The sequence below is a fragment of the Sus scrofa genome, chromosome 4 (assembly GCF_054392235.1).
Source record: "Sus scrofa isolate SSC_HxYL_T2T_F1_AM1 chromosome 4, Sscrofa_HxYL_maternal_Yorkshire_Landrace_v2.0, whole genome shotgun sequence".
Taxonomy (NCBI): Eukaryota; Metazoa; Chordata; class Mammalia; order Artiodactyla; family Suidae; genus Sus; species Sus scrofa.
The window spans coordinates 87,778,466-87,805,897 of NC_139386.1; the positions used below are offsets into that span (position 1 = coordinate 87,778,466).

General features: G+C 45.0%; 1 protein-coding gene across 8 annotated transcripts in view; it reads right to left on the reverse strand.

Moving 5' to 3' along the window:
• The window catches only part of RCSD1 (RCSD domain containing 1), a 501,912-nt gene that overhangs the window by 98,144 nt on the left and 376,336 nt on the right, over positions 1-27,432 (reverse strand). For 2 of the 8 annotated variants that reach the window (XM_085020306.1, XM_085020317.1), the window contains exon 3: positions 18,966-19,705. The exons of the other annotated variants lie outside the window; for them this stretch is intronic. In XM_085020306.1, the coding sequence (XP_084876432.1) occupies positions 18,966-18,968 (3 nt within the window). In that variant the 5' untranslated portion in view covers positions 18,969-19,705. The remainder of the gene's footprint in view (positions 1-18,965; positions 19,706-27,432) is intronic. 8 annotated transcript variants of the gene reach the window in all.

Here is a 27,432-nt window from a genome sequence, read left to right on the forward strand (position 1 = left end):
TGGCATATGGAGGTTCCTAGGGGCCGAATCAGAGCTGTAGCTGCCAGCCTACCCCAGAGCCACAGCAAAGTGGGATCTGAGCCGTGTCTGCAACTTACACCACAGCTCACGGCAATGCCAGATCCTTAACCCACTGAGTGAGGCTAGGGATTGAACCCGCGTCTTCATGGATGCTAGTCGGGTTCGTTAACCGCTGAGCCAGGACTGGAATTTCCAAGAACCCATGCTTTTTTTCTGATTTTTTTTTTCTGAAAATATTCATGGCAAAATCCTAATGATTGGGGATTCAATATAGATGACAGCCAAATGAAGCTGCCCTGTACAGATGAACATACTGCCTGCAAAGAAGAAATGGTTTGTTTTCCAAGAACTTGGTCTGGGATAGTGAGGGGATGTGCATGTGTGGTGGAGGGGAGGGGGCTATGCAGAGTTTGCAAATAGTACTGGACATAGAGTAAGAAGACTCGAGTTCTAAGTCTAGCTGTTTCCCTGGCCAATTATGCATTTTGAGGCAAATCACACAACTTCAGTTATCATCAATTTCCCATTTGAGAATTGGGCAGGATGAGCCCACAGGGCTGCACATGAGATCATGCCTACATAGTGGCTACTGAGCTCCTGTTGCTTAATAAACAGTGACTAAAATAGAAGAAGAGGAGGAAGCACCAACATGTCCAAGTTCCTTCCTTACAACATTCTATTCATTCCTTTTCTTCTTCTAAACTCCTGGTGACTCAAGGGTCCCCAGACCCTTCCTGCTGTGGTCAGGACTCATCCCACTCAGGTAACTTCTCTTGGGTGCTCTACTGCAAACCTGCAGGTGGAAAGTCATAGATGTGACCAGTGTCCTTCGAATGCCCTCTGCCAGGTGCAGGGAGGGCTGGGGCGCTGGGGAGGTTTCAATGAGGAGGTGACATTGGGATTAAGGATGAAGACCCAAAGCAAATTTTTCCAGTCTGTGAGGTCTGTAGAAGTAAATCAGAGGATACAAGAGAGGGTACACGGTTCGGAAGGAAAAGCAGAGTCCAGCATGGCTGGGATGGTGGAGAAAAACACAGGATGGATTTGGACATGCTGAGGTTGGACTTCAGTAAGAGAAGGGGCAACATGGCACAGGCTGTTCTTGCAGGGGTCAGAATTGTATTTTAGGAAGAAGATTCTGGCAGCAGAAGGAATCAGAGGCAATATGTTTGCAGATAGGAAAGCAACATCTGTTGAGCTGCCATAAAGACCTAATCTGGGAGTTCCCGTTGTGGTGCAGTGGTTAACGAATCCGACTAGGAACCATGAGGTTGCAGGTTCGATCCCTGGCCTTGCTCAGTGGGTTAACGATCCGGCATTGCCATGAGCTGTGGTGTAGGTCGCAGACCAGGCTTGGATCCCGAGTTGATGTGGCTCTGGTGTAGGCCAGTGGCTTCAGCTCCAATTCGACCCCTAGCCTGGGAACCTCCACATGCCATGGGAGCGGCCCTAGAAAAGGCAAAAAGACCAAAACAAAACAAAACAAAACAAAAAAAACCCAACCTAATCTAGAGAGGAAAAAAGGGATTGAAGGAGGTGGATTTGCCAGGACTGGTATGCAAAATAAGTAGGAGAGCTGAGAATAACTTAAACCTTCAGAGTAGGGTTGTCAGATTTATCAAACAGGGATAGAGGATGGAGGCACAGCAGAAATGACTCCAACTAGGAACCATGAGGTTGCACGTTGGATCCCTGGCGTTGTTCAGCAGGTTAGGGATCTGGCATTGTGGTGAGCTGTGGTGTAGGAGGCAGACGTGGCTTGGATCTGGCATTGCTGCGGCTGTGGCGTAGGCCTGTGGCAACAGCTCCGATTCGACCCCTAGCCTGGGAACCTCCATATGCTGCGGGTGCAGCCCTAAAAAAAAAAAAAAAAGAAAAGAAAAGAAAAGAAACAATAGAGGATGGATGTCCATTTAAATTTGAATTTCGGTAGTTCCCGTCGTGGCTCAGCAGAAACGAATCCAACTAGGAACCATGAGGTTTCCGGTTCGATCCCTGGCCTTGCTCAGTGGGCTAAGGATCCGGCATTGCCGTGACCTGTGGTGTAGGTGGAAGACGTGGCTCGGATCCCGTGTTGCTGTGGCTCTGGTGTAGGCCCTTCTCAACAGCTCCAATTAGACTCCTAGCCTGGGAACCTCCACATGCTGCAGGTGCAGCCCTAAAAAGACAAAAAAAAAAAAAAAAAAAAAAGAATTTCAGACCATCAATGAATAATTTTGTACAAGTATGCCCCACGTAATAATTCACCTAATATTCAAACTGAATTGGGTGTCCTGTATTTTATTTGGCAACTCTATTTCAGAATTATCTCCTTAAAATTCAAATCTGATGTGCATAAAACATTGTTATCTTCTGTTTTTGTTTTATTCTTTTTTGGCTGCACCTACAGCATGCAGAAGTTCTAGGTCCAGGGGCTGCTGCAGTGACAGGGCCAGATCCTTAATCCGCTGAGCTGCAAAAGAAATCCTAAACCATCGCTATGCCCATTTGACTCCCCAGGTAAATCATCCTCCTGGAAAGAGACTGCACTTGTTAGCTGAAGAGTATTTGGGTAAATCAAGCAGTCATATTTCTCATTTTCAACTGGAGAATCAGCCCAGTGAAGAGCATCTTTTTTTTTTTTTTTTTGACCACACCTGAGGCATATGGAGGTTCTCAGGCTAGAGGTAGAATCAGAGCTGCAGCTGCTGGCCTACACCACAGCCACAGCAACGCAGGATCCAAGCTACATCTGCAACCTATGCCACAGCTCACAGCAACACTGAATCCTTAACCTACTGAGCGATGACAGGGATCAAACCTGCATTCTCATGGTTACTCGTCGGGTTTGTTACCCCTGAGCCACAATAGGAACTCCAAGAGCATCATTTTTATTTCAGTGTCATAAGTCACCTGTACCGCCATTTATTCAATATGGTTTTTAGATCTATATTAAATTTACTCACTTTTAAAATTTAGTACTGTCCTAAGTAATGATATCCATGAAACCAACAGTTTAGTGGTCTAGTTGTTATTTTTTTTCTATACCAATTAAAAAAAAAAATGACTAGAGCATTTCCCATCATGGCTCAGTGGAAATGAATCTGACTAGCATCCATGAGGATGCAAATTCCATTCCTGGCCTCACTCAGTGGGTTAAGGATCTGGTATTGCCATGAACTGTGGTGTAGGTCATAGACGTGGCTGGGCATTGCCCACATTGCTGTGGCATAGGCAGGCAGCTACAGCTCCTATTCGACCCCTAGCCGGGGAACCTCCATGTGCCTTGGGTGCAGCCCTAAGAAGACAAAAAAAAAAAAAAAAAAGACTAAAGAATAAATTTTTTATTTCCATACCACCTAAAATTTGCACACACACACTTTGGGAAATTCTAGTCAAGTAGAGAGCTATGCCTAGGCTGGCCCGACTCCTACCCTGCCAGCCTGGGGCCCTAGTCCCTGTCCAGATGGGTAGGAGGCTGGCCTGGTGTGCTTGCAACCTGCACTTGACTGTACTGGATTAGGAGATGACGGACAGGCCCCTGATAAGGAACAGGCCAAGTGGGGACTGGAGCTCAGCCTCCAGGCATCTCACAGGTCCCAGAGGGGTTGAGGCACATATGTGGTTGGGGCCCCATTGCCTGAGAAGAGCTGCATGGTGACAAGTGAGGGCTGGGAACTTAGCTGGATGTTGGGCTGAGGAGTTTCCATCCCCAGAGGAACCATATCTCTCCTCAGGGGCTGTCAGCTGATATCCAAGAATGCTGCTTGTGGGATTTGGACATGGATTGTTGATCTACTTGTTTGAACAATATCTAATTGTTCTCGACTTGTTAAGAAAGCTTTTCCTGATACTTGGTAGTGGTTCCTGGGTGGTCCAACAGAGAGGTTTTCCCAGGTTTCTTGATGGAGACTGGAGCCACCAGCATTGGGGTGCCCTGAACTCAAACCAACAAGCCATTCTTGCCCAGGCACCTCTGACCCCAAAAGTGAAGCTCAAAGTTCAGTGGCTCTGATTTCAGCACTTCAGCCACATAATGGCCACCACTGTCATGTTTCCCACAGGCCACAAGGCTCTCTTTCCTCCAGGTTTCATTGATCCACGCTGCTGGTAAAAAGACTCCTAGACTGGAGTTTCCACTGTGGCGCAGTGGGTTAATGATCCAGCTTGTCTCTGTGCAGGTGCCAGTTCAATCCCTGGCCCAGCACAGTGGGTTAAGGATCCAGCATTGCTGTAGCTATGGTATAAGTCTCAGGTGCGGCTGAAAAAAACAAAACAAAAGACCCCTGGACTGTACCACCATTACTCTGGGACTTTCTCTGTGCTCATCCAAGTTCAGATCCCTTGGTGAAGGCTGAGGCATCCCTATGAGTTTCCTACAGCGGGCTGGTAAGACGAAAGACAGTAGGGGAGGGTCTACCACTCTGTCTAACACTCATGTGTCACAAGGCTGTCCTATGGGGGGCGAGGCAGCAGGGTTGGGCAGGAGACGGTAGTGAGTGTTCCTTATGTGCCAAGCATTGTGCTGAGCCAACCTTCACAGTGATCCAGGAGGCAGGTACCATCATCTTCATTTTCCAGATAAGGAAACTTTAAACTCAGGGAGATTAAGTAACTTGTATAAGAGAAAAAGCAGAGCTAGAATTAGATCTCAGTCTTCTGACCTTAAGGCTGATCCTCTTTGAATTATGCCACTTGAAATCATTTGGAGAGGAAAGGTAATCCCTGGCTGCATTTCAAGGCAATAAGAAATCAGAGGCCCCCCCACTTTTTTTTTTTTTTTTGGCTTTTTAGGGCCACACCCTTGGCATATGGAAGTTCCCAGGCTAGGGGTTGAATTGGAGCTGCAGCTGCCAGCCTACGCCACAGCCACAGCAACTTGGAATTCGAGTTGCATCTGTAACCTACACCACAGCTCATTTGGCAACACTGGATCCTTTAACCCAATGACTGGGGCCAGGGATTGAACCTACATCCTCATGGCTACTAGCCAGATTTTTTTCCACTGAGCCACAGCAGGAACTCCTGGGAACTTTCTGCATGCCTAAGGGTGAGTGACTAAAATTTAGGTGAGAGACTTGCATCAGGCAAAACCTACTGGTAACACATCCTTCATAATGTTCTGCTTTAATTCACATCCTTTTTTTTTTTTTTTTTAACATCCCACAGGCTTCTTTCCTCATAATTACTATTACTAGTTATATATGCCCACATTAGTTAAAAGCTAGTTAGGCTGTTATAACAAAGAGATCCGACATAGAATAGCTTTAACTTTTTTTTTTTTTTTTTTTTTTTTTTTCTTTTTAGGGCTGCCTGAAACATATGGAAGTTCTCTGGGCTAGAGGCTGAATAAGAGCTGCAGCTGCCAGCCTACACCACAGCCACAGCTAGGCAGGATCCAAGCTACACTGTAGCTCATGGCAACGCCGGGTCCTTAACCCACTGAGCAAGGCCAGGGATCAAACCCACATCCTCATGGATACCAGTCGGGTTTGTAACCCACTGAGCCACAATAGGAACTCCCTTAAATTATTATATAACATTCCAAGTGAGTAGTAAAATGGTTTCCCCAGCTCCTACCATCACATTCTGCATCCCTGATATCAGGAAGGAGGAGAGCGCATACCTTCATTTTAAGGGAGTGGCCTGGAGTACATAACCACCACCACAATAATTCTGAGAAGCTCTGGCATGAATTGATAGTCCATTAAGTTTTCTTTAAGGAGTCTAGATGTAAAGTCAGATTGCTTATCTTAGAGCCATAACTCTGTCTCTCACGTGTGATCTTGGTTAGTTGTTAAGTTCTCTGAATCTCAATCTTTCCCCCCCTCTCTGTACAACTGGGTAATTGTAATTAGTTGACTTAACTCACTGGGATGTTGGGAGGCCTTTGAGAGCCTAGGCAAGCCTTTTTTCGTGAGGTCACATGAAAAAAGTGAAGTGCTACTGCATTAGGAACACCCAGATGTAGTTTTCTGTTTCTATTTTTTAAAAATTGTGGACACTTGGTGCTGGCTCCTCAGCTTGATTTAGGGTGAAAACCACATATCTGAAATGTCTTTGTATTTCCACTCACAGGGGAATACTTTGGTGTGTGCTATTTGATTCTCCTGGTTAGGCTGCCCTGCTGTGACCAAGTGCCTCTCCCCAGGCGCCTGGGCTCCCATCCTCCCCTGGGGTGAAGGTCATTGGTACCTGGCCCCACTGGCTCTCTCTGAGCTCTAATCATGTGGCTGATGATGGCCCTGAAACTTATTCCTCACAAAGTGGATTTGGGTGGAGACCTGGAACAGAACTGGCAGGAAACCAGCCAACAGCCCCCAGTGATGCCAATCTGAGCAGTTTCTCCCCACCCTGCCTGCAACAAACCACAAAAGGCAGGCTTGGCATCCTTTGCATCCCTAGTTGAGCTTGTATGACAGTCTACAGTGTGTGTCAGTTATAGCGAACCTGTTCTTATCTATCAGCCTCTAAGCCTCTCAAGGAAGGAAGGAAGGAAATCTTTTCTCAGCATCTATTATGTTGCAGGCACAAAGACAACTTGTCCACATTTATTTCTCACTGCCAACAGATATTATGCCTTCCTTATTGATAGATGAGGAGTGGGAGGTTGAAATCTGCCTTGCTCAGTACTACACAGTCATCAAGGGGAAGAGGCAAGATTTGAACCCAAGACCTCTGACACTAAGTCTGGCTCTCATTCTACTGTAGCATGATTAATTTTATTACAGTTGAGTGTGAAAGGGTACAAACCACACGGTCAGTCATTGGATCCTCCACTCAGTATAAGCATGATTTTCTGTACATAGTAAGGACTCAAAAGAGTTGGAATGAATGGCATTTTCACCATTTTACCTCTGGCATTACACAACCCAGTTCCTGACGGGTGAAACAGGTCATTATAGTACTTATTGGATATATTTAAGTTGTTGGAGTGATACTTTTTTTTGGATTGATATTTTTATTTATTATTTATTTTTGTCTTTTTGTCTTTTCTAGGGCCGTACCTGTGGCATATGGAGGTTCCCAGGCTAGGGGTCGAATCAGAGCTGTAGCCACTGGCCTACGCCAGGGCCACAGCAACACAGGTCTGAGCCGTGTCTGTGACCTACATCACAGCTCACAGCAACACCAGATCCTTAACCCACTGAGTGAGGCCAGGGATCGAACCTGCAACCTCATGGTTCCTAGTTCAATTCGTTAACCACTGAGCCATGAGGGGAACTCCAAGGATTGATATATTTAAAAGAATCATAGTTGAGTTGAAGGTAAAAACACCCTGCAAATCGTAGCTGAGTTGAAGGTAAAAATACATTGTAAAGCCCCCATGGGACTAGGGTTTTTATGCAGGTAAAACAAGTAAATGAAGTCAAGGAAAAAGTTGTCCTGGACACACCTGTTCTCTGGCTTCTTGGCAGAATCTGAGTAGGAGTTACTCAAGGGACTACTGTGGCTGTTATCTGAGTCACACTCACAGGCATGAATCTGTGGCAAAAGCAGATGGCACTTCTAGCAGGCATCACCCAGAGGAGAGAACTTCTCAGGATGTATGTCCATGGCAACCATCCATCCTGGGTTTCCTGGCATGGTCCAATTTCAGGTCTTTTGTCTGAAAGTCCTTAGAATGGCACGTGTCCCGCTTGGGTAATGAATTCTACTTTTGAATATGGAAAATATGGTTACAGCAGGCACGTGGAAAGTGCCTTTTATTGCTTCCTGCTGGCAGATCAAAAGCAGAGGGGTTGGACCACACCAAGACAGCCTGTTTTACCCAGGCAAAGGGAGAGACCCAGGGGTTCATGAGTGTTTTGTTCTTCTGTGCAGGTCAGGAAGCCAGGGGGAGGCTACTGATAGGGAAAGCCAGCCAGGGCTGAGCAGGGCTGTGTCTTGAGAACTGGGTCCTAGAAAAGGCAAAGACAGTGGTGGCAGGAAACAAAAGAAGCAGAGGCAGAAATTGCTTTTTTGTTGCACAAAGGAAGGAGGTGACCCAAGGCTCCTTGTGACACAGGAAGAAACATATTTGGGGAAGTGAGAGCCTCTCCCCACACATCCCTTCAGATTAGAGGCGAATTATGGGTGGCCTTAGGGCAAGCAAGAGGCTCTTGTGGTTCTGGCTCTTTCTATACCCCAGGTGGGTGGGGTCACTTGTTGGTAAAGGTGCCTCTCAGCAGCATGTTAAAACCAAGCTCAGGAGTTCCTATTGTGGCTCAGCAGAAATGAATCTGACTAGCATCCATGAGGATGCAGGTTTGAATCCTGGGTTAAGGATCCAGCATTGCCGTGGTGTAGGTCACAGATGTGGCTTTGGATCTGGCATTGCTGTGGCTGTGGTGTAGGCCAGTGGCTACAGTTTCGATTTGACCCCTAGCCTGGGAACATCTATTTGCTGCAAGAAAAGAAAAACAAACAAACAACAAACAAAAAACAAGCTCAAAGCCTATTTATTTTCTGGGATCAGTCCATTAAGGGCCACCTCCTCATTCCCCTGTCCTCCCACCCAGTCAGGCAGGTCCCTATGACTTAAGCCTTGAGCTAGGACTTAAGTCTCATCCTGCTTTTCTAATCAGCCTCAAAGCCTGGGGCACATCATTCGCCCCCTCTGGCCTCTGTTTTTTTCCAAAGAGGAGTAGAGAAGACTGACAGAACTGTCTCTAATGCTTACTAGAGACAGTTTGGTTACTTTGCCTTGAGGTGACTCAACTAGCTGACTCCACATTTAAAAAGCTTGAGGAGTTCTGTTGTGACACAGTGGAAGAAAATCTGGCCAGTATCCATGAGGATACAGGTTCGATCCCTGGTGTTGCTCAGTGGGTTGGAGATCTGGTGTTGCTGTGAGCTATGGTGTAGGTACACCCCTAGCCTGGGAACTTTCATATGCTGAGGGTGTGGCCCTAAAATAAATAAATAAATAGCTTGAAAGTATTCATTTTCCTTAGTGCAATAAAATCTCTGTGATTCTACACATTTCATTCACTCATTCATTCACTTAAACATGTATTAAGCACATTTTATGTCAGCTGTGATTAAGTAACAAATAGCAATAACTTCTGCCTAAGTCTCTGCTATGTGCTACACACTGTTAGATGCTTTAGACTGATCATTCCATTTAATCCTCTTACAGCTCTATGAGATAATGCTTTCATTTTTATTTTTTAATTTTTTTTAAATTTTTTTTTTAATTTTTTTTGTCTTTTGTTGTTGTTGTTGCTATTTCTTGGGCCGCTCCCACGGCATATGGAGGTTTCCAGGCTAGGGGTTGAATCGGAGCTGTAGCCACCGGCCTACGCCAGAGCCACAGCAACGCGGGATCCGAGCCGCGTCTGCAACCTACACCACAGCTCACGGCAACGCCGGATTGTTAACCCACTGAGCAAGGGCAGGGACCGAACCCGCAACCTCATGGTTCCTAGTCGGATTCGTTAACCACTGCGCCACGACGGGAACTCCTGCTTTCATTTTTAGACTAAGAAGAGTTTAGGTAACTTGCTCCAGTTCGTATCTTTGATTCTAGGTCAGACTCCAAAGCTGGTGTGTGGTTTTTGTTTAGTTTAGTTTATTTGTTTGTTTTGGCCATGTCCATATGGCATGCAAAAGTTTCCGGGTCAGGGATGGAGCCTGCACCACAGCTTCAACCTGAGCCGCTGCAGTGACAACTCTGGATCCTTAACCCGTTGTACCACCAGGGAACTCCCAAAGCTGGTGTTTCGATTTGGTACTTCTGATATCAAGGAGGTTCCAACCAGCAGCCCTGTAGCCAGAGGGCCAGCTTGTAGGCTCTGAAACCCTTGATATTGCTCACTTGGGACATTAGAACATGTTCTATCCACTCCAGAAAACACAGTAAGTCTGGAACACATAGCAAGCACTTTCTCTTCCTGTTTCCCGTCATGAGCTCCACAGACCTTGTTTTCTACAGGAATTTCTGCACCATGAATATTATAAACTGTAGAGATAGTGCGCCCTCGTGTGTCAGGAGCACAACACACATTTGAACTCAGGATAAAGATACATTTTAAACAATCTTAAACTACAAAACGCTTCACTTTTTGTGTTTTTCTTTTTGCTTCCTATGACTTTGAAACATACTGGGTTGGGGAAGGGATGGTGAAAAATTGCTTAACTTGAGGAACTCCACCCAGAGGCAAATTACTAAGTACTAGGACTAGTAAGACAAAATGAAGGGGCCGGATCTTGGAATACTCCCTTGCTGGGGGCATCTGATGTCCTACAATAGCTTGAAAAATCTAAAACTTCTATTGTTTCAATCTGAATGTAAACTTTACTTCCTTACATGTTTCCATTCTTCCTTTATGCTTACCCCCTCCTATTTCTTTTTTCTTTTCCTCGTTTCTCCCTCATTTGCTTTTCTTCCCCTTCCCGTCTCAATTTCCCTACCTGTTCTTAGAAATAGTTAAATTTGCTTATGGACCATAACATCTTTCTTCCTCTCTTTTGTGGAATTTGAAACATTTCTCTCTTTTTTGAGTGTATGTTGGGGATGGGGCAGGAAATGAAAAGAGGGAAACACTGACATAGCTGAGGATTTAGGAGATCTGGATTTGTCTCCATTCATCTCTTCCTACTTTTTCCACAAAGGTTAGCCATTGCTTATTAAAACACATACAGTAAGGAGTTCCCATTGTGGCTCAGTGGTAACAAATCCGACTAGTATCCATGAGGACGCAGGTTTGATCCCTGGCCTCCCTCAGTGGGTTAAGGATCCGGCATTGCCGTGAGCTGTGGTGCAGGTCACAGACCCGGCTCAGATCTGGTGTTGCTGTGGCTGTGGTGTAAGCCAGCAGCTGTAGCTCTGGTTAGACCCCTAGCCTGGGAACCTCCATGTGCTGTGGGTACAGCCCTAAACAGACAAATAAATAAATAAATAATAAGAAATAAAATAAAAACACGGACAGTAAAAATGATTCAATGGATAGATGGGGGGATATGATGAAGGAAAATATATGCAATAATAAAAGGTCAGGGGTAAGGCCTACACAAAGTAGCATACACCATAGAGTTCTGCACATTTACTCAAAGTAGGTCACAAGATATTTCATTGCGGAATCTCTCAGAAACCAAGGGAAATAATTGTATTTATCTTATTCATTAGATGAAAGCAAACCAATTGTTCTTTGGAAATATTGTGCTGCCTGGTATTGAGGCCTGGCAAATTCTCCCCTGGGTGCTCATGAGGAAAGGACTGTAAGGTGGAAAACACTCCCAGCAGCAGCCCCATAATAGCTACAGTGACACATTTCCTGCTGTTGTTTCTTATTGGATGCTGTTTCAAAGATTGTTCTTGTTTGAACAATGTTCAAAGTGAGGCTGATAGTGTAACTTCAGTACAAACAAATCCAAACAATAGAGGAAAAGAATAAAATCCAAGCAGGCAATTCTCTGCTGCTCTGATACATTTCAAGGGTAAAATTTAGAAGAGCTAAAAAAAGGAGTGGGCTGCCTGTTCGTAAGAAATCCATTGTAGATATGATTTCTCCTGACTGGGCTTTTGATAAAACTGAACAAAACAGAGTGTCAGGTTGTAGTCTCCCAAAAGAAACTGTGTTGTTGATAAAAGGAAGATCATTGTTTAAAAAAAAAAAAAGGAAGATCATTGTGATTTTAATAACTAAAAAGGAAAAGAATAACATCTTTTAAAGAGTATTTGGATTCTATCCAGACACTAGACTAATTAGTACCCACTGCATCTCAGCAGAGGGTGAGTTTATGGAGTAACTAGAAGCTAAAGCTAAAATCTCTTTAGGAAAACAGTTTGGGGTCTACTCCAGCTCATTAAAGAAAGACAGAAGCATTAAAAAAATGCTCAAATTTTAGTGTGACTAGAACATACTAAGAAATTTGTTTAGAAGTAGAGTCCTAGGACCGGACTCCAAAAATTTTTATTCTGTTGTTCTACCATGTGCCAATGAATCTACATTTACTTATTTATTTTTATTTATTTATTTTTTTAAAGGCCGAACCTGCAGCATATTGAAGTTCCTAGGTCAGGGGTCAAATCAGAGCTACAGCTGCCAGCTGAGGCCACACCACAGCTCACGGCAATGCCAGATCCTTAACCCACTGATCGGGGCCAGGAATCAAACCCCCATCCTCATGGATACTAGTCAGGTTGGTTACCACTAAGGCACAAGGGGAACTCTGAATCCACATTTTAAACTCAAGAAACAACTGGGACAGAGACACCATCTTCACATGGGACTATGATAATTCTAGTTGGGAAAAATCAAAACCAAAAAAAAAAAACCTCAACGCAGATGCTAGTGATTGCTCAATTGAACAAAAACCTCTCAATAAAACAATTTGACTTACACTAATTTAAAACTAGAGCATCCTCGGGAGTTCCCGTCGTGGCTCAGTGGTTAACGAATCCGACTAGGAACTATGAGGTTGCGGGTTTGATCCCTGGCCTTGCTCAGTGGGTTAAGGATTTGGCACTGCTGTGAGCTGTGGTGTAGGTTGCAGATGTGGCTCAGATCTGGCATTGCTGTGGCTGTGGCATAGGCCGGCAGCTCCAGCTCTGATTCGACCCCTAGCCTGGGAACCTCCATAAGCTGCAGGTACAGCCCTAGAAAAGACAATCAATCAATCAATCAATCTAGAGCTTCCTAATAAAACTTGTAGGACAAATTAGTTTATAATTGTGCCCCCTCCACAATTAAATGTTCTAACCTGAATGGCTGCTGTAAGCCAATTGTATGTTGGAAGATGGCTGCCAAAATTAATTTGATTTTAGAGTAAACTCAAGTCATTAGATCAGTTAGGATTAGGTTTAGCTGCACAGAAAAATCACAGTGAAACATTAAATTTTACTTGTCTCACAGAAATTGATGTCAGAGGTTGGCCATGCTGAGCAGGTATCTGCCCTAAAATACTGGGGACCCAGACTTCCTCCACTGCTCCGATTCTTAGCGTGTGACCTCTACTTCATGCCCAAAGTGTAGCTGGACCTCCTACCACAGTTCTATATGACAGATGGTAGCAAAGAAGGGCAAAGATGGATGTACCCTCTCCTTTAAGGACATTTTCCAAGTTTGTCCTCACACATTTGCTTACATTTTATTGACCGGAACTTGGTCTCACGGCCACACCTAGCTGCAAGGAGTTGGGGCTCTGGGAAATGTAATCTTCATTTTACATGGCCATGCGTCCAGCTAAATTTGGGGGGTTAATTTCAAAAGAAAAATAAATGAGTATCGGGGGACATCTCCCAGTCTCTGCCAAAGCTATCTGTGGGCACAGATTAGGTGACAAGATCAATTGTCAGTTGAAGCAATTCCTCACCAGTGACACCAAAGTCATGTCACCTCCCTCAGATCTTTTTGATCTCAACACAGATGCTCATGCTTCCTCCTTATCTGAAAGCAAAAGCAGTTCATAAAATACACACTGAAAAGAGGATAGGTCAAAATCTCTGTGCTTTTTTCCATTCTTCTTCTTTTGAAAATTTTACATGTATCATAGGGTGACAAATTTAAGTACCACGGAAGAGTAAAAAAGCACAAATTCCCTCCTGCTGCAACCCCTGCCCCTAATCTTAACTTGAGAGTAGTCTCTTTTTTCTTTTCTTTTCTTTTCCTTTTTTTTTTTTTTTTGGTCTTTTTAGGGCTGCACCTGCAGCATATGGGAGTTCCCAGGCTAAGGGGCTGAACTGGAGCTGCAGCTGCTGCCCTACACCACAGCCACAGCAATGCCAGATCCAAGCTGCATCTGTGACCTACACCACAACTCATGGCAATGCTGGATCCTTAACCCACTGAGTAAGGCCAGGGATCAAACCTGCATCCTCATGGATACTAGTCAGATTCGTTTCCTCTCAGCCACAATAGGAACTCCAAGTTACCACTATTCATTGCCATAATGCAGTGGGGGGTCAAAGACTACAAATGTTATAAGTTGGAAGGGGCTTGAGGAATCACAATGTATTCTCACAAGTTATTTCTCAGTTTATGTTGAAATGGAAATGGGGCAAGACTTGTTATTTTTTCCCCCATTTATCTTAAGGAATTTCCTTCCTTCCTTTCTTCCTTCCTTCCTGCTGCACCCGTGGCATATGAAAGTTCTCAGGCTAGGGGTCAAATCAGAGCTACAGCTGCCAGCCTACACCACAACCACAGTAACGTAGGATCCGAACCTCATCTGCAACTTACATCACAGCTCACAGCAACACTGGATCCCCAACCCACTGAGCAAGGCCAGGGATGGAACCCGCATCCTCATGGATACTAGTCGGATTCGTTTCCGCTGAGCAACAATGGGAACTCCCTCTTTATTTTTATTTTATTTTATTTTTGCTTTTGAGGGCTGTACCCACAGCATAGGGAAGTTCCCAGGCTAGGGGTTGAATTGGAGCTATAGCTGCCAGCCTATACCACACCCACAGCAATGTGGAATCTGCGACCTACACCACAGTTCACGGCAATGCCATATCCTTAACCCACTGAGCAAGGCCAGGGATCAAACCTGCAACCTCATGGTTCCTAGTTGGATTCATTTCTGCTGTGCCACAACAGGAACTCCCCTCTTTCTAAGAATTTTTTTTTGAAAGTACTTCATACAAAAGTAACCATGGAACTTCTCTTGGGATCTTCAGTAATATGAACCAGAATATTCTTTTTTGTGCTCTAGTAAGTGTGAGTGTGACTTTGCTGACAGTGTCCTTAGAGGCCATCATCCAAGAGAATATGAAACAAATGGAAGGAAAGTGAACCATCCCTCTTTTCCACCACAGCATGGGGGGCTCCACTGGCACAGAAGATGGCAGAAACCCTTAGCCAGGAATCATGGGGTCTGACACATGACAAGGGGTCAGTGGAAGCAGCAATACCCCTTGGAAGGACAGTGGTGTCTGGGGGAGATCCCCAGCAGAGAGGGCTCTAGCAAGAAGAGGGGAAGACAGTGGTCAATGTGGTGTAGTAATTATACTATATGCCCCCCACTTTGCTCTGTTACCTGCATATCTCTCTCTCCTCTCCCCACACCCCTCCCCCTCTTTCTCTCTCTCTCACACACACACACACACACACACACACACACACACACACACACACACACACTCTCTCTCTCTCTCTCTTTCTCTCTCTCTCTCTCTCTCTCTAGCCCCCTCCCCACCCCAGTAACTTGGCCACGTGCTCAGTGGAGGTCCTTTACCACTGCCATTGTCATTACCTCACGGCCTAACAGTACCAGCTGCCTCAGCCTCCCCCAGGAGAGGGCTTGGCTTCTGCATGGCTTCTATCATATCTGTTGGAATGGTACTGGAGCCCTGATGCTTCCCAACTGCACCCCAAATGCTGTGGCTCCTCCCACATTTCTGGGCTCAGGAAAAGACCACACTGCAGGGTAGGGGACCTGGCTTTCCCAGCAGCTTCCCAGAGGGTTCATGAAACTCAGCATGGAAGTGCAGGGGAATGAATGCTCCATGCAGTGAACTAAAACATTGACAAGGAAATCAAAGACTGGCTGATATACCCCTCACCTTTCTTCCCCAAAGGCAGGGGTACAAAGCACAGTGTTTCGACCTGGCTTGTCTGAACAACAGTCTGCATAACCAAGCAACCCACTGTCTTTTCTCGTGCAGCTGAGGGCAGCTAATCAATGTGCCACCTGGTATTTACTTTCACTCCTTTCTACTTTGGCCTCCTGCCCTGGGATTTGCAATAATGCTGCAGCATGTGAGGTTTGCCTCTGGCTTTTTTTTTTCCCTAGGGAACATGGGCTAGGAGGGTAACTACAGATATTTGTTAGAGTTCCCGTGGTGGCACAGCGGAAATGAATCTGACTAAGAACTATGAGGTTGCAGGATCAATCCCTGGCCTCGCTCAGTGGGTTAAGGATCTGGCGTTGCTGTGAGCTGTGGTATAGGTTGCAGATGCATCTCAGATCGTGCAATGCTGTGGCTCTGGCGTAGGCTGGAGGCTACAGCTCTGATTAGACCCCTAGCCTGGGAACCTCCATATCCTGCTGGTGTGGCCCTAAAAAAATCAACAGACCAAAAAAAAAAAAAAGATATTTGTCATGAGCATATGTGAGTGTCCATTGGAGGGAGGGTTACAAGATTTGGCAAATAAAAATATAGCATTGAATTTTGAAATACCGGATTCCAAATACACAGAGAATTTTTTTTTTTTTTGTCTTTTTGTCTTTTTTTGTCTTTTGTTGTTGTGTTGTTGTTGCTATTTCTTGGGCTGCTCCCGCGGCATATGGAGGTTCCCAGGCTAGGAGTTGAATCGGAGCTGTAGCCACCGGCCTACGCCAGAGCCACAGCAACGCGGGATCCGAGCCTTGTCTGCAACCTACACCACAGCTCACGGCAACGCCGGATCGTTAACCCACTGAGCAAGGGCAGGGACCGAACCCGAGACCTCATGGTTCCTGGTCAGATTCATTAACCACTGCGCCACGACGGGAACTCCCAAGAATTTTTTTTTTGGTATAAATGTGTCCCAAATATTACATGGCACATACTTATGCTAAGAAAATTATCTTCAGCTTATCTGAAATTCTTTTTTTTTTTTTTTTTTTGAGAGGGGCCCTCACCTGTGGTATATGGAAATTCCCAGGCTAGGGGTCCTTAACTCACTGAGTGGGGCCATGGATCAAACCTGCATCCTCACAGATACTAGTCAGGTCTGTACCGCACTGAGCCACAACAGGAACTCCTGAAAAAAAAATTTTTTTTTTTGGTCTTTTTAGGGCCACACCCATGGCACACAGAGGTTCCCAGGCAAGAGGTCAAATTGGAGCTGCAGCCACTGGCTTACACCACTGCCATAGCAATGCCAGATCCGAGCTGCATCTGTGACCTACACCACAGCTCACTGGCAATGCTGAATCCTTAACTCCCTGTGCAAGGCCAGGTTCAATCAGCATCCTCATGGATGCTAGTCTGATTTGTTTCCACTTAGCTACAGCAGGAACTCTAGGAACTCCTGAAATTTGAATTTAAATCTGCATCCTGTATTTTATCTGGCAACCCTATCTGCAAACTCCAAGAAATTCCTGGGGGAAGAGACTTTGCAGGGTTTGAGGCAAGGGAACAGTGTAGGGAAAAATGATTTCTACAAAGCTGTACAAAGAATTAAACAGCATAACGAGAGTGTGAAAGGTGAAGAGGGGGTGCAGTGGGAGATAGAATTGTGTCACAATGAAGAAACGTGGGCTTCTACATTGTTAAAGGAATGATGTGATCGCTTTAAAAATATATAGGGCATTCTGATGAAAATTCTGAATGATGAAGCTTTGAAGAAAAATTGGTTAAGGGGCAAGACAAAATAAAGGCAAGAAGGTCAGTTCAGAGATTTTTTTTAGTCACAGAGAGTGGGCTTGGACCCAACCCATGGTGGCTGGGATAGAAGGAAGTTGATGGTTTTGAGATCTTCTGAGGACATAAGATTTAAAAGCTAGGGCGAATAATTAGATGGCCTGGGGAGTGGCAAGGAAGTAGAAGGGATCTGCAATAAAGCATTTCTGCTTAGGTAACCAGCACCACCAGAGCCAATGAAAAGGACAGATTTGCAGGAAGAAAACCAGAGTTCAGTTCTGAACATGTGGAGTTTGAGAGGGTTTGCAGGAGTACTCAGTATGATACTATGATGAAAGATACATGTTATTAGATATTTGTCTAAACCCAAAGAATGGGCAATACTAACAGTGAATCCTCAAGTAAACTATGGTGTTTAGGTGATTCTGATAGGTCAATGCAGGTTCAGTGACTGTAACAAATGTACCACTCTTGGGGGAATGTTGATAAAAGGAAAGGCTATGCATATGTGGGGCTGGGAAATATATGAGCAATCTCTGTACTTTCCACTCAGTTTTGCTATGAACCTAAAACTCCTCTGAAAAGATAAAGGTTTTTTTTTTTTTGTCTTTTTAGGGCCGCACCCGTGGCATATTGAGGTTCCCAGGCTAGGGGATGAATACGAGGTATAGCTGCTGGCTTACACCACAGCCATAGCAATGCAGGATCCAAGCCGTGTCTCTGACTGACACCACAGCTCATGGCAATGCTGGATCCTTAACTCACTGAGCAAGGACAAGGGTAGAAACTGCATCCTCATAGATACTAGTTGGGTTTGTTTCTGCTGTGCCACAAGGGGAACTCCTCCAAGTTGATACTGATCCTTGTAAACCTAAAGCATTATTGGGGCCCTCTGTTAGAGTAGGGGTGAGTGAGGACTGGGTAATAAGTTGTCCTAGCCTCAGCCCACCTCATAGCTGGTCTCCTGGGGTCCATGACTCTCCCAGCGGTCATTTTCCTTTTATAATTTGTTTTCTTTTTAGGGCCACACATGCAGCATATGGAAGTTCCCAGGCTAGGGGCTGAATTGGCACTGCAGCCGCTGGCCTATACCATGGCCACAGCAATGCAGGATCCAGGCAGTGTCTGTGACCTACACCACAGCTCAGGGCAACAGTGGATAATTAACTCACTGAGAAAGGCAGGGATTGAAGCCGCATCCTCATGGATCCTAGTTGGGTTTGTTAACTGCCCAACCATGAAGGGAACTCCTCTTTCTTTCTTTTTTCCTCCCTTCCTTCTTCCTTCCTTTCTCTTTCTTTCCTCCATTCCTTTCTTTCTGTTGCACCTGCTGCATGTGGAAGTTCCCGGGCCAGTGACTCAAGCCATTGCAGTGACAACGCCAGGTCCTCACCCTGATGCGCCACAGGAGAACTCCCCCACACTTGCTTTTGCTGGCATGGGTAGGACCTTAGTTTTTCTGTGGTTTTTGGCTAAAGCAGCATGATTATTATCTAAATGTTTTCTGCATTGCTAGAATGTTCTTTTCATGGTCTTTGGTTAGAGAACAGATTTTTGTTGGTTTGTTGTTGTTGTTGTTTTTTTTTTTTTTTTTTTGGTTTATGCCCATTTGTTTTTCCAGGTTGCCAGTTTCTTGACTTCCAAGTCTGGGATATATGAAACAAAAAAGAAAACTCAGGGAACTCACCATTGTGTTGATCCTCAGGCCCCTGGGTCTCCAGCTAGTCAGACTCCTTTTCTCCACTGTTCAGTCTTCTATGTCTGAGTTTTTGTTTGTACACAGTGGAAGGAATAGGGAAGATGAAAGAAGTCCACATTTCATCCACAGAAATGAGATCTCTGATAACAGAGCACTGGACCAAGGGGATCACTTGACAGCACCAGAGATGGAGAAGTGAGCCCATCACCATGGGATCCGCTGGTCCTTCACATACCAGAACACCCAGAATATGCCATCTTGATAGACAGTGGAATGCCCCCTGAAGGCGTAGCTGAGGTGCTGGCTGAAGTGGAAACCATGTGAGAAGGGTGTGCTATCCTCCTGGACAGAGTATACGCTCCCTTACCAATCCTTACATGGTGCAGTGTCCCCAGCAGGCAGACCACTTGGGCCTGGAGGTTATGCAGTAAAAATAAGAGAGTTCCCACTTGTCATTATTCCAAGTGGTCCACTTTGGAAACTTGTGCTTTCTGCTCCACAGTCCTGGGCACTGCAGAGTTAGAGGTCTTGGCTCCCAGAGGGTGACTGGGTTTCTCATCCTGAGAGACTGGCAGGTAAAGACTCTGATCAATAGGAGGAGATGAGTCTGCTGTGACACAGCGACGGTAGAGATGAACATGGATGGCATGCAGGTGGTCCACTTGGACATCACTTGGTTCGCCCTTGCACAGTTTTGCTGAAAAATGGGCAAATGCAGCAGCCACGGCCTAAGAAGGACATTGCAATCAGGGACTCAGACCCCTCAAGGATAAAGGTCTAGGTCATTCTACCAGGTAAGCCATCTGGACTAGCAGGGCTACTCACCAAACATCAGAGGAGTCTAGAACAGACAGTTGTAGCCATGAGGGCTATCATTTGTCCCACTAAGCATCTTCTAAATTTTCCCCAGGGAAAAGGGCTTGCTAGAAGACTCCTCAAAGAACTGCTTCTCAAGTTCATACAAAGCAAGCAGATTTAAGTGGCACATGGGTGAACTATGGTGGACGCTTTGTGTGCTGCCCAGATCCCTCCTCCCCCACCCAGGATGGAGCCCTCATTTCTCTGACTGCTGAGGGCGTTGGCAGCTAATGGCTTGCTTCTGGAATACTGCTTCCAAGACTGTCTTCAGCAGAGAACTGCCCCATCCACGGTCCTGTGCCCACATCTAAGGACAAGTTGATATGAGGTAATATAAAAACCTGGACAATCGGGACAGCCTGGAAGGCCATCCCAGGTCCAGAGCTCTCCATGGGATTGCCTGCGCCCTTTGCTGTGACTGTATCACAACCCACCTCCTTCTGCCCAATCCTGCTTTCTTCACTCCCCATATATGTTGATTCCTGAGTCACTCCCAATAACCTTTAAAAATTTTTTTAATTTTTATTTTTTATTTTTAGGGCCGCACCCATGGCATATGGAGGTTCCCAGGCTAGGGGTTGAGTCGTCGGAGCTTTTCAGCCTACACCACAGCAATGAAGGATCCAAGCCTTGTCCGCAACCAACACCACAGCTCACAGCAGCGCTGGATCCTTAACTCACTGCATGAGGCCAGGGATTGAACCTGCGTCCTTATGGATAATAGTCAGATTCATTTCTGTTGCGCCACAACAGGAATGCTCCCTTTTTTCTATGTACAAAGGAATAAGATGATTTCAACCAAAAAGCTTGAATTTACTTGATCAACATACATTGTGTAACTATTTAAGAATTTCCCGTTGCAGTTTTATGAATGTGAAGGAAGGAAAAAAACACTACTAGTTTAAAAATGGGCCACACAATATCTTTAGAAAAAGAAGTGTTTTTTTATTTAACATTAATGCTTAGAAAGCAATTTTGTTGTAGGAAATAGCCCATAGCAGTGTGGCTGGGCTAGGAAAAGACCTTAAGCTAAATTACTGTACATATTGGAGAGAAAGAAATTTATTTATTTATTTATTTTTTAATTATATTTTCCCACTGTACAGCAAGGGGGTCAGGTTATCCTTACATGTATACATTACTATTACATTTTTTCCCCCATCCTTTGTTCTGTTGCAACAGAAATTTATTTTTTAATGTGTATTGAAGCTGGAGTTCCCGTTGTGGCTCAGTGGTTAATGAACATGACTAGTATCCATGAGGACACAGGTTTGATCTCTGGCCTCAACTCAGTAGATTAAGGATCCAGTGTTGTGAGCTGTGGTGTTGGTTGCAGACTGGTCCCAGATCTGGCATTGCTGTGGCTGTGGTGTAGGCCTGTGGCTACAGCTCCAATTAGACCCCTAGCCTGGGAACCTCCATATGCCATGGTGTGGCCCTAAAGGGAAAAAAATTAAAAAAAATTTAAAAATATCATATTTGAAGTTGATTTCTTCAAGCAATGTTAGCATCTTATTGAAGATCCAGCACGTGAAGTGTGGAAATGGGTTCCCTGCAGTTCTGTCTACTAATTTGTAGGAAGTCAGGCAAGTTTCTCTTGGCTGAGGACGGGAGTCAGCTCTGCATGTGCTCTTTGTTCCTGAGCATCCCTCTGCTTTCCCAGCAGTTATTCCAGAACCCACAGCCCCTCCAGGGCATTGGAGCCAGCATGATGAAAGGGGGTTAATTTACCCTCATATGCCATGTATCTGCCTCTGGTCAAACAAAATTACATTTCTTAAAACCCAAGTGGTATTTAGGGTCATAACAAACTTAGGTGTGATGAATGTGAGAGGTCTGGATTGTTTGCAGTAAGAAAGGAAAATCGAAATGGAGTTGGTATTGCTAAGAGATCTCTCTAAAATGGAACCAGGAGGCTACTAAGGAAGTGTGACTTATGTGCCCCTCAGCCTGGACAGAATCTGACCTTTTGACCTGATGATGTCATCCTGAACACCTGCAAGAAATTCTATCTACTTTAAAATAATTTCTGACAGTCTGTCTATTTATTGGACCCCCTACCCTAAAACAACTTGTGATTAATTAAGGACAAATATTTTCTGACTCAGGTCAGAATCAACCATGATTCTCACCATGCGACTCTTAACCACCTGGAAGCATTTTTTTTGGTACCTGCAGCACGTGGAGGTTCCCAGGCTAGGGGTCCAATTGAAGTTGTAGCTGCAGGCCTACGCCACAGTCACAGCAACATGGGATCCATGTTGTATCTGCAACCTACTCTATGGCTCACAGCAACGCTGGATCTTTAACCCACAGAGCGAGGCTAGGGAGCAAACCTGCGTCCTCATGGATACTAGTTGGGTATGTTAACCACTGAGCCATGACGGAAACGCCTGGCTTTTTGTCTTTTTAAGACTTGTCTCTTTCTCTTCCTTGGAACACTCAGGGTTACCCAAAATTGTGCCTCTTGAATTACAATAAAAAAATTTTTTTTATTAAAGTATAGTTGGGTTATAGTGTGCTGATGTCTGCTGTATAGCAATGTGACCCAGTCATACATATATACACATTTTTTCTTAAACATTATTTTCCATCATGGTCTATCCCAGGAGGTCGAATATAGTTCCCTGTGCTATACAGTAGGATCTTATTGCTTTTCCATTCTAAGTGTAATAGTTTTCCATTCTAAGTGTAATAGTTTTCATCAAACTCCCAGTCCATCCTACTCTTGAATTACAAATCTCAAGATACCCAATAAACTCTTTTCTTATTTGCTGGCTCCTGGGTTATTTTTTTGTCGTCAAAGAAGAACAGAACTGGGTTCTGTGAAGAGGGTACAGTTAAATAAGGAGTTATAGAACTCTTCCTGAGGGCCCCCCCCCCACCGCTTTGAGAAGGAATCCACTTAAATTTTTTGTGACATTCCAATTTTAAAAAATATTTACTTGTGTTTACCCATGAAGCCCCGATAGGATGCAGTGAGGGTTTAAATAGACTTGCTCATGGGAGGCCTCTCCCAACCCCCAATAGATGCGTGGCCAGAAGAGCACTGTAGTGGGAAAAAGCTGCCGAGTGCCTCCCTGTCAGACCCCGAGGACTTGGCCAGAGCCTTTAGCCTCCTTAAGGACTTCTCTTTTTACTTGCAATAAAAAGTCTTTCTGGCTTTTTATTTATTGTAAATAATCCTCAAGAAAACCTTAAATTATTATCGATGGCTTAAAAAAAACTTTCTTCTACTTCCAACACTTCTGACTCCAATTGCATGTGGGGTTTCCCACATCAACCACTTCAACTCTTTAGCACCAAGTGGGTGTCCAACAACTCAATTCTGACACCAACTACCCAGAGCTTGCTCAGACCCTAGAGGTTAGGGGCTCAGTCCCATAAGACTGCCCCCCATTTCAGATGCCAATTGTAAGTAGCAGGTCCCCTACTTCCATCCCACTTGGCTACAAATTGATAATTTGCCACAGTAGCTCACAGAACTCAGGAGAACACTTAATTACATTTACCACTTTATTATCAATGATATAATAAAGGATAGAGATGATAGCCAGGTGAGGAGGTACATCAGGCAAGGACCAGGTCCTGAGCACAGGAGCTTCTGACCCTACGGAGTTTGGGAAGCCCAAGCCCTGTTATATAGGGTGTTTATGGAGACTTCATTCCATAGGCATGGTTGATTAAATCATAGGAATCAGTGATTAACTCAGTCTCCAGCCCCTCTCCTCACCAGGAGATCAAGGTAGAAGAGTCAGGGACCAAAGAAAATATAACAAAAGATGTTCCTATCACTCAGGAAGTTACAAAAGTTTTGGAAGTTCTGTGCCAGGAGCAAGGGACAGAGACCAAATACATGCTTTTTTTATTATGTCACAGTGGCCAAGAAATCAAGGAGGAAATAAAGTAGAGAGGAAAATAACCACAGGTTTCCTCCTCAACTCTTGGTGAGGCAAGAGACATGGAAATGTCAGGGTGGGCTTTCTCCCTGCTCAACCTTGACCTCAGGGTGAAGAGAGGCATTGCCTCTGCCTCCAGCCCAGGGCAGGACATTGAGGTCTTGCACGAGGGTAGCTCTGGGCACAGAACCTAAATGGGTGCTGACCTGGTTCCTCTGGTACCTGGAAGGGACTTGCCAAAAATGGGTTATCTATTTACTCAGAAAAGCTAGACCTTGGGTAAATGTCTTAACGCCCATGGGCCTCAGTTTCCTCAGTTGTAAGATGGGAGTGATAAAAAGACCTCACAACCCCTTAACTAAGAAATTTAGGGCCAGATAATTTGTGAAATTCAGTTTTTCAGATCTGAGAGAGGAAATAAGGTATCCTTAAGTGTCTATTTTATGTATTATGCAACACTTGCTCCCATCCCCGTGGGGTCTGGAGCAGTACCCTGCAAGCAAATGTGCTGCACAAGGCACTGGAGGACTGAGGAGTTTCCACTGAGGCCCTGAATCCTCGTCCTCCACAGCTAGCTCTCCTGTCCCCTCATACACATGACCTTAGCCCCTAATTGCTCCCCTCCTCCTGAAGAAATCTTATTTGCCCAAACCAGGTCTGCTGGTGTGCAAGAATTCTCTCTCCCAAGATCTATCCTTGACTAAATATTCCTGAGACCTGCTAAATTAGGACTGATTCTCCTGCTAAAGCCCTATTAAAAAATTCTTCCTGTCTTTCTGAAGGCTGAGCACTCCTTTCAGGGACTTCTCACACTTGGAATTCTGGAATAAAGGCTTATGCTGCCAGTGCTCCAGCTGCCTTTCTTCCACAACATTCAGAATTCTATGTGACACACGGGGACACTCGCAGTAAGGAGGGTGGACAACAACCATAAAGAACCTCTCAGAGGTAAGGGTAGCTTAGGTGCCAAGCGACTTACAACAGCTTCCTGTTTTCAGAGCTTTTTGGATTTTGGAAATGAGGATATGAGATTGAGGACCTGTAGTACATGTGAAAGTGCTTAGAACACTGCTGGGCATATGGTGCTTAAAAAATACACTGAGAGGGTTCTGTAATTAAGGAACCGTTACTCTGGGAGCTCAGCTTCACAGGTGAACAGAGTGATCACAGCTTAGGGCAACCCCATTTGAGAGGCATTTTCTTATCCTTGTACCCCGAGAAACTGTGGGGAGTGAGGGTCCAGCCAGGCTGCCTGTTTGCAAGAGATATGTGTCCTTAACAGCTCAAATTAAAGTCTCTGAATGCAGCCTGTGTGTAGAGGCTCTGGTTTCTCACTTGCTAAATTATTTGTTTTTGCATAAGGCAATAGGAAAACAATCAGTTCCATAGCTTGAAGAGTGGCCCAGAATTCTTGTGCTTCCTACGAAGGAACGGAGGGCCAAAGATGGAAAAAGTATTTTTTTTTTTCCGCTTTTTGCTTTTTAGGGCCACACCTGCAGCTGTAAAAAGTAAAACGCTGTATGGAAGTTCCCAGGCTAGGGGTTGAATCACAGCTGCAGCTTCCAGCCTATGCCACAGCTGCAGCAATGCTGGATCCAGCTGCATCTGCAAACCTACACCTCAGCTTGCAGCAATGCTGGACCCTAACCCACAGAGTGAGGCCAGGGATGGAAACTGTATCCTCACAGACACTATGTCAGGTTCTTTTTTTTTTTTTTTTTTTTTTTTTTTTTGGTCTTTTTTTGCCATTTCTTGGGCTGCTCCTGCAGCATATGGAGGTTCCCAGGCTAGGGGTCGAATCGGAGCTGTAGCCACCGGCCTACACCAGAGCCACAACAATGCTTTTATAAAGGAATTTCCTTGCCCCTTCCACCATGTGAAGACACAAGAGGTCTGACTCAGAAGAGGGCCCTTACCTGACCATGCTGGTACTCTGATCTTGTACGTCCAGCCTCTAGAACCATAAGAAATACATTTCTATTATTATTATTACTATTATTTTGTCTTTTCAGGGCTGCACCTGCAGCATATGGAGGTTCCCAGGCTAGGGGTCTAACTGGAGCTTCAGCTGCCGGTCTACCACCACAGCCACAGCAATGTCAAATCCGAGCCATGTCTGTGACCTATACCACAGCTCATGGCAATGCTGGATCCTTAACCCACTGAGCGAGGCCAGGGATCGAACCCACAACCTCATGGTTCCTAGTTGGATTCTTTCCCACTGCGCCATGATGGGAACTCCACATTTCTGTTATTTTTAAGCCACCCTGTCTGGAGTATTTTGTTATAACAGCCAAACCAACCAAGACAGTCCTTCTCTTGTGGAGTTTCCATTCTACCAAAGAGAATGGACTAATGTAATTATTTGTGCTGTAAGTACTAGGAAGACAATAAAGAAGAGTGATGGTGCTAGAAGTGACTGGAAGTGGACTTTTTGTTGCTGTTTTTTTCTTTTTTTTTCCTTTAGGGCCACATTCTTGGCTAGGGGTTCCCAGGCTAGGGGTCAAATCAGAGCTATAGCTGCCGTCCTACACCACAGGCACGGCAAGGCCAGATCCTGGTCAGATTTGTTTCCACTGCATCACAAGGGGAACAACTGGAAGAGGATATTTTGGATGGGGTGGTCAGAGAGAATCTCTGTGAAGTTATCTTTAACAGTTGAGAAGGCTGAGAAGCTGACTCATAAAGAACCAAGAGAAGTAACTTCTTGGAGGAAGGAAGAGCAAGTGTAACGCCCCTGATGTGGAAGAGGTTTGAGATATTTGGGGAATGGCAAGGGGACATGTGACCTGAGCCACAGTTGTGGCAATGCCAGATCTTTAACTGCTAGGTCACCAGGGAACTCTGCAAGCCACATAATATCTTGACAGTTCAACTCTGTCACAACTCTATCTAGGCTTTTGTCTCCATCTTGCTTTTAGGAAAAACTATTAATGAACGGCCCCATCACTCCTGATTGCCCCACACCTCCACACAGCACTCATGCACATTTCTGATAAGTAAAGATTCTGACTCTAAACCTAAACTTCTCAGAAATTATAGAGAAGCAACAAGAGGAATGGAAGAATGACTGTTAGGGGCTCAGTGCAGTGGATGCTGCTTTAAGATCTCTGACCAAAGCCAGTTGCCCATCTCTGCAAACTAGCTGGCTAATGATTTTTCCTTCTTCCCAGTAAAAGCTTTACCTAGACAGGTAGCTTCTGTTTGCCTGGGAGCTAAAACAGGTCACATTAACAGTGAATTCTAGCTTATGGCCCTCATCTCCACTCATGGCAGTGGAACCTCTATTCCTCTGAAAGCTTCTCCTATCACTGACATGTCTCTTGAAGGCTTATAAATGAGCTCAAACTCCACTGCCTGCCAAGGCCGCCACTGCTGGCAGTGCTGCGGGAGGGCCCTTTTTATTGTCAGAAGCATTAGTTGAGCCACTTTCAGGGTGCAAAACTGTGTCAGGCACCCTGACACTAGCCCACAACTGATCCACTGTTGCCAAACATACACTTTCAGTTTATGTGGTTGGGTTTTTTTTTTTTTTTTAAAGTCTCTTCTCCTTTCCATTCTGTTCCATTTTTAGACTAAGGCATAAGACCAAGGGAGGGTACAAGCTGGGCTAAAGGATAAATATAAATTGTAGATGTTTTTCTGAATTTACAACTGAACACTGAGGTTACATAATTGCACTAATCCCATATACCTGT